The sequence below is a fragment of the Glycine max genome, chromosome 19, assembly GCF_000004515.6.
Source record: "Glycine max cultivar Williams 82 chromosome 19, Glycine_max_v4.0, whole genome shotgun sequence".
NCBI lineage: Eukaryota > Viridiplantae > Streptophyta > Magnoliopsida > Fabales > Fabaceae > Glycine > Glycine max.
In genome coordinates this window covers 46,004,605-46,017,760 of record NC_038255.2, presented here as the reverse complement: position 1 = coordinate 46,017,760, position 13,156 = coordinate 46,004,605, and the positions used below count along the sequence as shown (strand labels likewise).

The following is a 13,156-nucleotide window of genomic DNA, read 5'->3' as shown; positions in this document are numbered from 1 at the left end:
ATATATAATTCATCTTAGCATTTATGCATGCAAAGCTAGTCTGAATCAACCCATCATGAAGTCCAATCAAGCTGTAGTCGGATTTTCAATCCCAACGGTTCTACTAAGATAGACTAGGTTCGTCAAGTTCCATACAAGTGCAGCTTGCCAAACACAACAATAGCCCTTCCAGAACTGTCGCGGTTCTCAGCTTTACCAAGAAAGATACAATACTTGGGACATAAGCATAAGATGATACCTGTTAATGTATTGATTAACCTACTGGATCCTCAAACAATACAGCCATACGTTAAACATAAAAACAATTTCTGATTAGCCATATCCCATATAAAGTTCCAACAGGCATTGTTGTCTAACCTTATTCATCAATCATTCATTGATTCATACTGGATGGGAAGTTTCAAGATGTACTGAAAACTTTTAAGTTAATCCATCTACCACCAACCAGTTTCTCAAGTTCAGTGTTCAGCAAGAACTTACATTATGAATTTGATGTCATTCGAAAGAGTAGCAGCAGAGAGTAGTACAAGTTTTGTTAGGATATAAGGGGAAGAGGAGTTTGTAATATTAGTTAGTCAGGTGAGTTAAACAAGAAAAAATATGGGGGAAAACAACATTCTAAGGGTTTCCTTCTTCTCAAAAGGATTTCTCTTTTCGGTAAACAGCAAAAGCTCAATCTACACATAATGAATCTATTATGTTGTTTTGCTATTGCTGGAACCACAAGGGAATGATTGTGGGTACTCTCTGTATTATGCAGGCTTGAGCTTGACCCATTAAATTCAAAAATGAGCTTGGTTTAGGGTTTACCCTTCACATTTTAGGATTTACTATTCATACTTACCTTCTTGATGAATCCAATAGCTCATACCCATTTGGGCTTGGCCCATTAAGTCAATAATCAGACCCACTTTGCAGAATGTCATGTTCTAATATATTCATCATCGGGACATGCTAGGTGCACCCAGCAACATTGCTGGTGCACCCAGGTACATAGGTGAATGGGCAAAATTGCCCTTGTATTAAAAAAATAATTCCTTCTTTCGGAAGAAGGTTCTTCCGGTAGAACAATTTATTCTATCAGAAGAACCTTCTTCTGGAGAAGTTACCGGAAGAAGTTCTTCTGGTAACTTCTCCGGAAGAAGGTTCTTTCGGTAGAACAAATTGTTCATCCGGAAGAACCTTCTTCCGGAAGAAGGTTCTTCCGGAAAGCTTCCGGAAAAAGGTTCTTCCGGTAGAACACAAATTGTTCTTCCGGAAGAAGGTTCTTCCGAAAAGCAATGTTGCTGGGTGCACCTAGCATGTCCCTTCATCATCCCCTATCCATTCACTACACCCTTTTCTCAAGAACATTTTTTATGTTCTCAGATTTATGACCAATTCAAGAACATAAAAAAAGTTCTTGAGAATGAGAATCACTATTTCATCAAACTTGAAGCATTTGTTTGATCTCTTCAATTCCCTCAACCATCATTTCTGAGACCTGATAACTGCTTTTTCTGACCCCTTCTTGAGAAATTCCACTAAAGATTCAAGGGATATGATGATTCTTGACTTGATGACCTCCATCCATAGGATTGTTTTCCTTCTACCCAAAATTAGGATCCGACAAGTAGGAGCAAATGTTATAAATCAAAATACTAATCTTATTGAGTGACATTGACAGCAAATAGGAGAAAAGATACTTCTCTTCTAACCAAGGGTTTTTCCTTTCACAAGGATTTCTTCTTTCACAGATAGCAAAAACTCAGTCTCAAATTGACATAAAAAAATAAAAATAGAATGCCTCCTTCCCCCATACATTCTCCAAGTTATCCAAGTATCCAACTCACAAAACCCCTAACTAGCTAGCAAGTACCAGTATTGTAAACTCCACTTCCCCTTACATCCTTATAAAGTTTCTAGCTAGATAATACAAATAAAAGAAAGAGTAAATACAATATCCAAGACTTTAATTTTCAACAACTAAATGTTCCAATAATATCATGGACCATAATGCTCTTAGCTTAGGCCTCACACCAATCCTTCGGTGCTTTTGCATAATGTAAACTGAAAATGCATACAACTACAACAACCAAGCCTTTTACCATTAAGTGAAGTCAACTTACATGAATCAAACAACGCCGTAATATTTTGTTGTAAATCATGTCTACAGACAAAATATTAATCATTCAAGTCCTTAATTGTTCCACTTATAGTTTTCTTAGTCTTCCTTTGCCTTTAAGGATTGGATTACCCTCTATTTAATCAACTCTCCTTATTGAGCATTGTTGTTAAATGGCAATGCCAGTGGCCACTATGACGGAATGGCATGGCAGCAATTTTACCAACCACTATAGGTAATTGTGGAAGGAGGCCCACTATGGCGGTACCATTGGCTGCCATGGCATGTTTATATGGCAGAATATGGACCTTCCGCCATCCGTCATTGATAACACAGGAGACTTCTACATGTCTTCTCCACACATACTCAAATCACATAAGGCAAGATTCTACCATTGTCGAATGCACTTTTGAAAACCTATTCCAACTAAGTAAATGCAGGGACTGACCAAGAAGTGAATTAAAGGGGGGCTGGAATTTTTTTATACAATTATTTAAAAATCTATGTTTAAATAAATAATAAGTTTAACAATATTTATTATTTTTATGTGCAAAACTAGATACATGATCTACTACAAGAAGAAAATTAAGCATATATCAACTTTCCTACAGTAAGAATGCTAGATATAAAGTAACAGAAACAACAAGGAAAAAATACCAGAAACAGTACTGAATCATAATTTTACAACCTACCATGCATTATATGATCTTCAACTATATAATTTCTGCAACCCAATGACAGAAATCATTCAAACAGACTCTAAAACCAAAATGGAGGAAACCAACAAGGGTATCCCTTATCGTTACCTTCTGACAGGAATATAGCCTGATGCACAACAACATTGCAACTGAATCAATGAACATGAAACAAGCCAACTTTGAACAAAAATCATTTCTATTAAATATTAAAACCTCTTTACTGACAATTGTAGATAGGCAAGGTGGGAGATGCAAAATTTTCACTCTGTTCAGAACTTAAAACATTATCCTCTAACTCTATATATTAGCCCGCTCAGTCAACAAATGCATTGACTCTATCTTTCGCAGGTGCAAATAGAATCCAAAGAATTAATAATTCCTAATGATATTGATAAGCCAGAAATGTGTAAGCTTTACAATTAAAGCTGAAAAAAGAAACCTACACCGAATTGAATATATAATTTCATATAGGAAAGCTCAGAAAACGTCCAAACCATACAAGACACCAGCGTACTGAACAAGCCCATCAGCCTTGCCAAAGTAAATCTCTCTGATATTCTGAAAAGCGTGCAGAGTGAGCAAACTATCAGAACCAGCCTGATGACTTTTCCCTAAGACGCGCTCCACCTTCAGCGACTGACAAACTCGGTTCAATCCACCATGCAGGTTTGAGCAAAACCTCATCAAATGCTTCACATCAAAGACTCTGTCTCCGAAAAACACCCTCACTAGACGGAGAAACTCTCTTAATTCCTCTGGCAATGCGCGATGCGTCAACAATTTCACCAAATATCCGAAATCGTACGCGCTGTGAAAAGTCACCCAGCTAACGGCGTTGTCGCATACCAGACCGGACGACATCATCAGTTCTGCGAACCGGAACGAGTCGATCCCAAAGTCGCGATTCTTCTCGAAATCGATGCCCTGGCGACGCAGCAACTCGACAGAGTCGTGGGCGTGGGCGTCACGCACGACGTCGAAATCTCTGAAGTTGAATTCCCAGATGAAGGCGTTGGAGGTGCCGAGGGTGGGAAGGTTTCCCGCGTTGTCGGAGAGGGTGAGGCCGATCTGGATCAGGTGGAGGCGATCCACGTTGGCTTTGAGCACGGCGTAGTGCGCGGCGGGTTGGCGATGGCGGAAGGAGGGGTCGCAAGCATCGGGGCGCACGACGACGCCGGGGAACTCGGTGTCCATCGAGATGAGAGGGAAGGAGTCGATGACAGATCGGATTAAGTCGAACTCCGATTCCAGATTGGAGGACCACACTGATCGAGTGAGGATGGATCCATGGGATTGGGCCATGGCTTTTAGGATTTTGAAGTTCGATCACTTTGGTTGATTTACGAGGCCACGATTTAGGGTTTGAAGAGAAGAAGAAGAAAAAGATTCGCAGGTGAAGAGAAAACGCCACTGCAATGGACAACTTTTTATAAACACGGTGAGGGGAAGGTTCTTTCTTCTCGTTCGTCCTTTTTTTTTTTTTTTTTTGCTTTTCTTTTGTGATAACGATGAAAAAGAATAACACGAATACAGGAATAAATGAATAATTGCCAATTGATATGGACTTGTAAAGCAAGTTAGGTTAAAAATTGTTTTTTTTTTTTAATGATTCATTGATATGGATTATCTCAATGATACTACTAGCTGAATATATTTTTTTTAGCAAACTAGTTATCTCCTTTTTTTAAGGCAACCAATTAAAAGGTACATTCGGGATTTCAATAAATTTTGAAAGATTTTTGTATGAAATTTGTTGATATTTAATTAATATTTTTTTACTTTTCATAAGATTTTCAATATTCAATTAGGACACGAAGATTTTAATATTTTTAAAAATTGATGAAATTTTTAAAATTTTATAAATTTAAAAGATCATTTTAAAAATTTTGTGAATTCATGTTATAAATCCAAATCATAAAACCCAAATCTGAGGAATCTTTTTAAAAAAAATCTTAAACATCATTACATTTCTCTAGTTTTTTAAAATTTACAAGATTTTTTATTCTAAAAAAGTATTTTAAAATCCTAATCCAATAAGCTTATTAAATTATAATTAGCAAAAAAAATATAGTTATCTTCCAAAGATAGTAAGTAATTAAGTAGTCAAATCTTGCAGATTCTATAAATTATTAAGGTTATATTCCACATGATATTTAAGTTAATTATTAATTTTTTTATTATCTGAAAAACTTGTTTGGTTATTAAGTAAATAAGTTTTTTAGTTTATATTGTTTCTTGAAACACTGCTCCAAGGCTATGTTTCGTAAAATTAACTAAAAAACTAGCTGAAAGTTTATGTTTAGTAAAATTAAGTCTTAAAAGAGTAAAATGAAAAAATCATAATCTATTTAGAAGAGTAACTAAGAATTTGGATAAATATATTGAGGATAAAAATGAGAAAAAAATATAAAAAATTAAAAGCTATCGTTTTAAAAAACGTTATTTCAAATAACGTTAGAAGCTACTAAGAAACTACTAAAATAAGTTTATTTACGAAATAATCAAATAAATTTTTCAGCTAGTAAAAAATATCTGAAATGTCATACCGAACGTAGTCCAAATAATATTTCAAAAAATGTTAAAAACTATTAATAAGCTATTAAAAAAAATTTGTTTACGGAACAATCAAATAAATTTTTTAACTAGTAAAAAAAATTAGAAACTAACTTAAATGCCTTATCGAACATCGCCAAAGTAATATTTTTTAAAATGCTAATTTTTGGTTGTTTTTTGTTTTATTTTTCATTTTTATCCTCAATATATTTGCTCAATTTCTTTATTACATTTTTTAAATAAATTATAATTTTATTATTTTATGTCATTTTATATTTTTCAGCTACTTTAACAATTAATTTTATCAAACCCTTGTAATTTAATAAGTAATTTTTCAATTTTTATCTTTTAACTACCTGCTAACTTTTCATTAAGTTTTGCCTAACATAACCTAAATTGTAGTATAATTTTTCAATCACTTATGCCATTAACTTTTGCCTAGGTCATATCTAAGGTGGAGACAGCATCAGCTAGTTCGACGTTGACACCCCACCCTTCCTTGTTACTTGTTAGTTCAATTGTTATTAGCACATGAAATAAAAAACACAGGAATGAATGAAGGTGAACCATTTGGAAACCGCAATCTAGTTAACAGAGAAGAGAAATAACAGCTGCATCATCATGTAATTGAGGTCCTGAATTTTTTCGTTGAAGATCGCGGCAATTTTTTTTTTCAATTTATCCTATTGTAAAGAGATTCATAAATAGAAATGTTTAAAAAACAGTTATATTATTCCTACACATACTTTCTAGAACATTTTTTTATAATTTACTTTTTATTTCTCTCTATCATATCCAATTCAGCAAAATTTATAAAGCTACATCTTAAAAGGGGGTCCATATTACTTTGAAACACGATTTCCCCATGATAGCAGCAGTTCACAAGGCTTCAGGTTGCTCCAGCAATATAAAATTATAAATTATGATAACCGTGCTCGGAACTGAAGAGGGTTCCCAATTAAAATTGGCAATAATTTTCTTCAAACATACTACTGGTTTTGATAAAGGTGCTGATCCAAGAAATCACGGGAATAATATTAAGCTCTCAATCAATACCAAAACTGGATAATGTGAGAACCCCAAATCCACAGAGAGAGAATCACGTTGACGTTTAAAAACATAACATATGCACCAACTGAAAACATCCAAACAGCATTTGTCACTTTTTTATATAGCCTCCCGCTAAATTAAAAGTCAGAAAGCAAGTGAATCAAGAAAGAAGCAAGATCAAAACGGGAAGAACTGTTATAATAAGAAAAGAACGCTACTTTAAGAGTTGCTTTCAATATTTAGGACCAATCAGAGAGCATCCCTTCAACAAAGTTGACAATGTATTGCAACAAAACTCTATGGAGGTAAAGATGAAGCTCTTTCGAGCATTCCCCAGTATGTTCTTGAATTTAGAAGGATCCAGAGTATTACATACTATATATTGCATACTGCAAATGCAATATGATCCAATATCAGTGTGATCTTGGACACTAATAGTGAGTACCTTCAGGAGGTTGGACAAGCTTGCGGTTATGTGAAGCCGCCATTTCCTTCTTCAGCTGGGTCAGTATATCTTCCATGGTAAACCTCTGTTGCCAATTTGCAAGAAGACCAAATTTCTTTGATTCAACCTGTTTCAATTGCAAATCCATAAATCTAAGGAATTTATTATCAAGTTTGTAACATGGACTAACGATAGGAGTATAGGACTTGGGATGAAAACATAGATTTGTGTATTGGGAAAACTAGTTCCTGAATACAAAGGATGACCTGTGAAAATACATAACAATATTGACAACTACAAGAAAGAAATGATCTGAAGAAAGATAGGAAGGGGTTCCAAGTGCCAAAGCACTCAATTGTTGCCTAACCTCTCTCAACCCTTTGCTCCCATTCTCCCCAAACAATAATCAGTGTCCCATGTTCAGGTGCAGATCCCTACTTCCTCCATCTCCCCAAACTTTCCAATTGCCTAACTGTCTCCCTTATTTCTCCTTGAGTATAAAAGTGACCCAACCACATTCCTGGGCCCATTCAAGTTCAACCCATGCTTACTCTTCCAAAGTTCCAAATTTCTAGTACACTTGGAATAAGGATGTATCAACCAAGTTTTATGTTATGACTAAGAAAAGTAGCATGGTAATGGCATGTAGATCAAGCAACCAGTATTTTTTTTCATCAGGGCATGATGAAATCAACACATACATAAGAAATGATAGTAACATACTCTTTCTCTCATTAGTCAAAATTTATAGGAAATGACAATTTTGTGGGTCGCATGTCTTATTTAATTAACCTCTCTTGATTTTGTAGTTTTTAATAAATTTTAACCAACAAGAAAGAGTGTATCAACCAAGTTTTCAATAAATTTTACCTAATGAGAAAGAGTTCCTCAAACTCCTCTACATATTATTCCCTTCTTAGAGTCCAAATCACTCCCTTAGATTTTGGGTTTGAGCCTAACTCCATTCCAAAAATTAGCTCATGAGGTTATATACACTATTTTGGCATATCACTAATCAATGTGTGATCTCCAACACACACTCCTCACATCGAGACTGGGCAATGTGAAGTTTGCAAGATTACAAGTGACTTGATAGATCATTAGATCCAACAACAATCACTAGGATAGACTACAATACTATCATAGAATTTGAGTTTGAACCAAACTCATCTTCAAAAGTTAGCTCATGGGGGTGAGAGTCACTCCCTACTTATATACACTATTTAGGCCACATTACTAGTCAAAGTGAGATTCTTAACACACTTTTGAATACATCTCGTATTTATTCCCAACTTCAATTGAGAAATCAAAATGAAAAACACAGCAGTTAGCATTGTGTATACCCCCTCCCACCACAGCACCATTGCATTGAAGCACGTAAAAAGCTAAGAGCATGTGAAAAACTATGAACTGTACCACTCCAGTTTCATGATTAACACAAGTCATATTGATCCGTGAATGAAACCGGACGCTCGGGGGCTTTTCAGGGTAGTCTTTATCACAAAACAGCTTCAATTGATAAATTCTTCCTTCATGTACAGTCTGGTAGAAAAACAGAAAAAGCACAATTACTGAACCTGCAAATAGCCTGATATTCATGCAGGATATAAAAATACAAATACATTATCTGGAAAAGAGATAATAAGCCTAAACTTTCCATTTTAAGTAGAGCAATTCATACTTCAGAGTTCATATTTTTTCAAAAACGGTGCAAAGATTCAGCAGACTACTGGAAGGGCATAAAAGAGCCAAAATCACTTCCATTATTATAAATTTATAACCACAATATAAATTACAGAAGGATACTAACATTTCCAATTATATTTTTAATAGCTGTCAATATTATGCCCAGTAAAGTTGTAGAATAATATAGGTGCACATGTATAAATATATGGAAGTTTGTGCTATGTTATATAACTTAATTCTTAAAACTGATCTGTCTGGACATGAACTTGAAACTATGCTGGTGTACATACACTGAGACACAGAAGTTTGTTTAAGGACTAACATGCTCAGTTGCTATTACCCGGAAAGTAAGAACTTCATTTTAGAATGCACAAGTTCCATTGCTACATGAAAATTCACTAGTACAAATAAAATACAGCTCATTTAACATGCACATATTTGAAGAAAAAAAAATCAAGGCAGTGTTAGATAAATATTTACATTATAGGGACCAATAATGGTTCCAGTCCAAGAGCGCATGTAAATGTCATCACCATCATCCATTCCATAACTAACTGTGCCATCTCCTATTCCTTTTTCTCCCTTCTCAAGCTCCTCCAGCAATCTGAAGTTCCTTGGAACTGCATTAAAGTGCAATTGCCTTACTACACACTCATACTGACATTGTATCTTCAATAAATATCAAGAATGGCTACATATATAATCCTTCCACCATATTTTAGTCATGATATTAGGAGTTAGGAGAGATAAAGAAAAATTAGTCAGCAATAGTTAGAGTGGTTAGTTAAAGGGGTTAATTACTTAATTTTATATAAATAAGAGGATGTAAGGGAAGGGGAATCATTCTATTGGGTATCAAAAGTAAACATGAGCTCTGTGTGAAAGGGGAAACCGTAAAAGGAAATATTTCTCTCTTTAGTTCTGTATAATTCATTCAATCAATTAAATACAGTATTTCTTTTCTTTTCCCATATCTATTCAAGGTTCATAGCACACAACTTTACAGAAATGAACATTGCCAGAGCCAGCAAAAGTATTCCATATTACTTCATCCAGTAGATGGCATGGCACATTTATTTGTTCACGGAGCATCTTCATGCATGAGCAACACCAAAGAATATAATAAATAGTTGGCTTATAACTTCATAATTTTAAGATATTTTTGTAGCTTCTGTTTATAGGCAGTATGCTATGTCAGATTTATGCTGCTACTACTTTGTATCATATTTGTAAGTCCCAAAGGCTACGATTGGGTTAGGAGTAAGTTGCGCCTGGGAATCTGGTAATTATAATTCGAATTCCCTAAGAAGGGAGAGATGTAATTTGAAAGGTCTTAGCTTACATTTCAAAAGGTAAAACCAAGCCTTTGAAAGTCTGAACTTTTACTTGAATATTAAACCTAGAATTATCAAAAAGAATCTTTCCTCTTTCATGGTTTGTCATATGATAACCATGCTTAGGAACAAAAATGTGTGTTATGAAATTATGGAGAACACGCTTACCCACCCACATGTTGGCTTAAGCTTCAATACATTAAGAAATAGCAGAGGACATAGCTAAAACAGAAGAAAAAAAATGGTACCAAACAGAGACTATTAAGCCAACTCACCTGGGCTCTCATATTTAAACAACAGTAGAAATGAAATATGAATTTCAAAGAAGCATGCAATACGATGATAAACACACGTGAAAACAAGGCAAAGTGGTTTAGATTATAATTAGGGTATTAAAAAAAACCCACCACGCCGTTTCCATCATCAAAGTCACAACAAAAAATTAACCACAATAAAATTAAGCAAATAAGCAATATTTAATCTCATCGGCTGCTATAGATCAAGAAAACAAGTAACTAACAGGAAATTGTGCATGATTTTCGGTTTTTGAAAAAAAAAATTATAGAAGAGGAGGGTGATAGGTGAGATACTAACCCACGACACTGGATCCTGAAGAACCAAGCGTCATGGATGAAGAAGTGTTGTGGATCTGATCAAAGTATCGAAATTCGAAAGAGGGGAATCTGTGTGTGTGTACAAAAATTAATGTCGGGATAACGAAGAAAAAGAAAATAGACGCAACAGCGATTTGGTCTAATAGGGAAGGGTAATTCCGTAATCACACACGTTCTCTCGGTCGTCGGTCGACGCTTCTCTATGAGGACCAAACGCACCGTATTTGTCCTTCCTGTGAAAAAAAAAAAAGAAAGAAGAATGCTTTAAATTTTAAGCTTAAATAGTCGATTTTTTCCGTAAATGTGTAATTTGTTTACAAATGTGTCCTTGAAAAATAAAAATATAAAATTTAGTTTTAGGAAGTGTAAATAGTGTGACAAATATATCTGAGTGTAACTTCCATCTAATAAAATATATTACATGATACATAGGGACAAATTTGTCACTGAATCAACCAATTTGAACATCACTAATGTCCGAGCATATTTCTCATGTAATCTTTTGTTGACTTTTCGTCTCACATTTCACTCGCAAATGCGTCCTTGACAAATAAAAATATAAAATTTAGTCTCCAAAAGTGTAAAAATTGCGATAAATATATACAAACGTTAATAGTAGATTATGACTAATTATTATAATTTAAAAAAAATTATAATGACTGCGACAATTTTTTTTAACAAATTCTTAAATTAAATTGAGTCTAAAAGAAAAAGGAATACTCGTTTTATAAACTATAAATAATTTTTTTACACTCTCATGTTTAATAAAAGGTTCAAGAAAAAAAATGTTTATTGTAAAGCATTATAGTTAAATTAGATCCATGAATAATTTTTAGAAAAAACTACCATTGTAATCACACTTTTAATTTGTAAAAAACACTCACCTCCTTTGAAATGATTTTTTTTAAGGTTGTGATTTTTTAAATGATAAGTCAATAAAAAATAATTGTGTATGATTTTAAAAAAAAAAATCAACAAACTTTTATTATAATTTGTAATTTGATGTCATTGTATATACTAATAAACATTTGTATTTTATTATAAAAAAACTATAAAAAAATAATTAAATAAATAGTATTTGATTAAACATAAATAATGATTTTCTTATTGTTTTATATTAAAAAATATATATTTGTTTGTCTGTGATAGCATTTATTCAAGAGTTAACAATCAAATGATTCATTTTTTTTGTAATTGAAAAAAAGTAAGAAAAACTTGTCAAAGCAATAAAAATTCACTTTTATTGGTAATATTTTATGAATGTTTCAACCATTGATGAAACTTAAAAATTATATAATGGAAACACACTTACCGGTGTAATATAGTTCTTCCAAAATTTTGTTCCAATCATTATAAATTTTTTAAAATTATAATAATTAGTCACAATCTATTATGAACGTTCAAATATATTTGTCACATTTTTTATACTTTTACAGATTAAATTTTACATTTTTTATCTTTCAGAGACCCATTTGTCAGCGAAGTGGAAAGACAATAAGTAAAAAAAAAAATATATGACAAATATCTCTATATGTTGACAATTATAGATGACCACATTTATAATCATTTCAGTGACAAATTCGTTCCTTTATGTCGCGTAAGTTATTTTATTAACGTGACGAATTGAAGTTAAGGGTCGAATATATTTATCGCACTCTTTACACTTTTGGATACTAAAATTTTATATTTTCATCGTTTAGAAATATATTTATTAGCAAATTATTTAAAAATAAAAATGATTATTTACCCTAATTTTAATTATGGATCTAATCCGGTACATGTTTCTTTTATTTCCAGCCGAGCATGATAGAGGATAAGACTCAGTTTTGATATAATTACATATTTAATGTTCAAATTTGATATTACTGATTAAGTTGAACAATTCTATGTCAGCCTACTTGTGGGGTAATTTTCATTTTTTATTCCTTACACTTAAGAAATTACTTACTTCTTTGTATATATATTTTTTGATTCATTTTAGTGAGATTAAAACACACTAAGAAAAATTGGTAAGAAAAATATAAAAAAATGTAAATGTTGTATTAGTATAAGAACTAAATAAATAATTAAATAAAAAATTGACAATTTTCCCCTTAAAAAATGTCATACTTTTTAATTTCTTTAAAGAGTATTAGGTTAGATTTTCTGATGTTTGGGATAAAATAAAAAAATTGTTAAATTTTCTTAATTTAATTAAATTGAAAAGGTAATTATATATTTTCACTTTAAACCAAATGGTAAATAATTTGGTGACAAAAAACATCATGAAACAAATTATGTAAAAGTGAAATTATGGAGATAAAATGTAATTAATATTTTTTATAATTTATGATTAAACTAAGACTTTAATGTCATTGTATATATAATTAAAAAGTAAATAATAGATTATAGATGATCCTTTCATATTTTAGTTTCCTAAACATAAAATTCAGTTTACAATAACACGTGCCTTTGGAGTTAGTTAAATACTTTAATGGGTGTTTTGTGTTGCATGTTCTTTTGCCGGATTCAAACCTGTTACCTTATGGAATTGTCCTTATGACCATTACCACAGGACCAAGACTTCTTGTTTGGAGTTAGTTAAATGTTAATAGGTTTTAATTTATTTTATTTGGTTAGAAATTTCGGGTGTATCTCATTGGATTGGTCAAAAATCAATCTCACTTATAATA

The 13,156-nt window shown here is 32.6% G+C and overlaps 2 protein-coding genes across 2 annotated transcripts; both read right to left on the bottom strand.

The window, feature by feature from the left end:
- Positions 1-3,171: 3,171 nt before the first annotated feature.
- Positions 3,172-4,328, bottom strand: LOC100805583 (probable CCR4-associated factor 1 homolog 11). The gene has a single exon (XM_003554409.5). The coding sequence runs from the start codon at positions 4,102-4,104 to the stop codon at positions 3,280-3,282; it is 825 nt and encodes a 274-aa protein (XP_003554457.1). The 5' UTR covers positions 4,105-4,328; the 3' UTR covers positions 3,172-3,279.
- Positions 4,329-6,576: 2,248 nt separating this feature from the next.
- LOC100306398 (ubiquitin-protein ligase) lies at positions 6,577-10,583 on the bottom strand. Its single transcript, NM_001249004.2, has 4 exons — positions 10,465-10,583; positions 9,017-9,156; positions 8,267-8,392; positions 6,577-6,977 (listed from the first exon to the last, which is right to left on the bottom strand). The coding sequence occupies exons 1-4, from the start codon at positions 10,496-10,498 to the stop codon at positions 6,837-6,839; spliced, it is 441 nt and encodes a 146-aa protein (NP_001235933.1). The 5' UTR covers positions 10,499-10,583; the 3' UTR covers positions 6,577-6,836.
- Positions 10,584-13,156: the final 2,573 nt, after the last annotated feature.

What these genes read in the sequence shown, in the direction of transcription:
- LOC100306398 (NM_001249004.2), bottom strand. Translation starts at nt 10,498, where the DNA reads ATGACGCTTGGTTCTTCAGGATCCAGTGTCGTGG. An exon ending in TTCAGGATCCAGTGTCGTGG is followed by an intron (nt 9,157 to 10,464) that starts GTTAGTATCTCA and finishes ACTTTAATGCAG; the next exon opens with TTCCAAGGAACTTCAGATTG. An exon ending in TTAATCATGAAACTGGAGTG is followed by an intron (nt 6,978 to 8,266) that starts GTACAGTTCATA and finishes CAATTGAAACAG; the next exon opens with GTTGAATCAAAGAAATTTGG.
- LOC100805583 (XM_003554409.5), bottom strand. Translation starts at nt 4,104, where the DNA reads ATGGCCCAATCCCATGGATCCATCCTCACTCGATCAGTGTGGTCCTCC.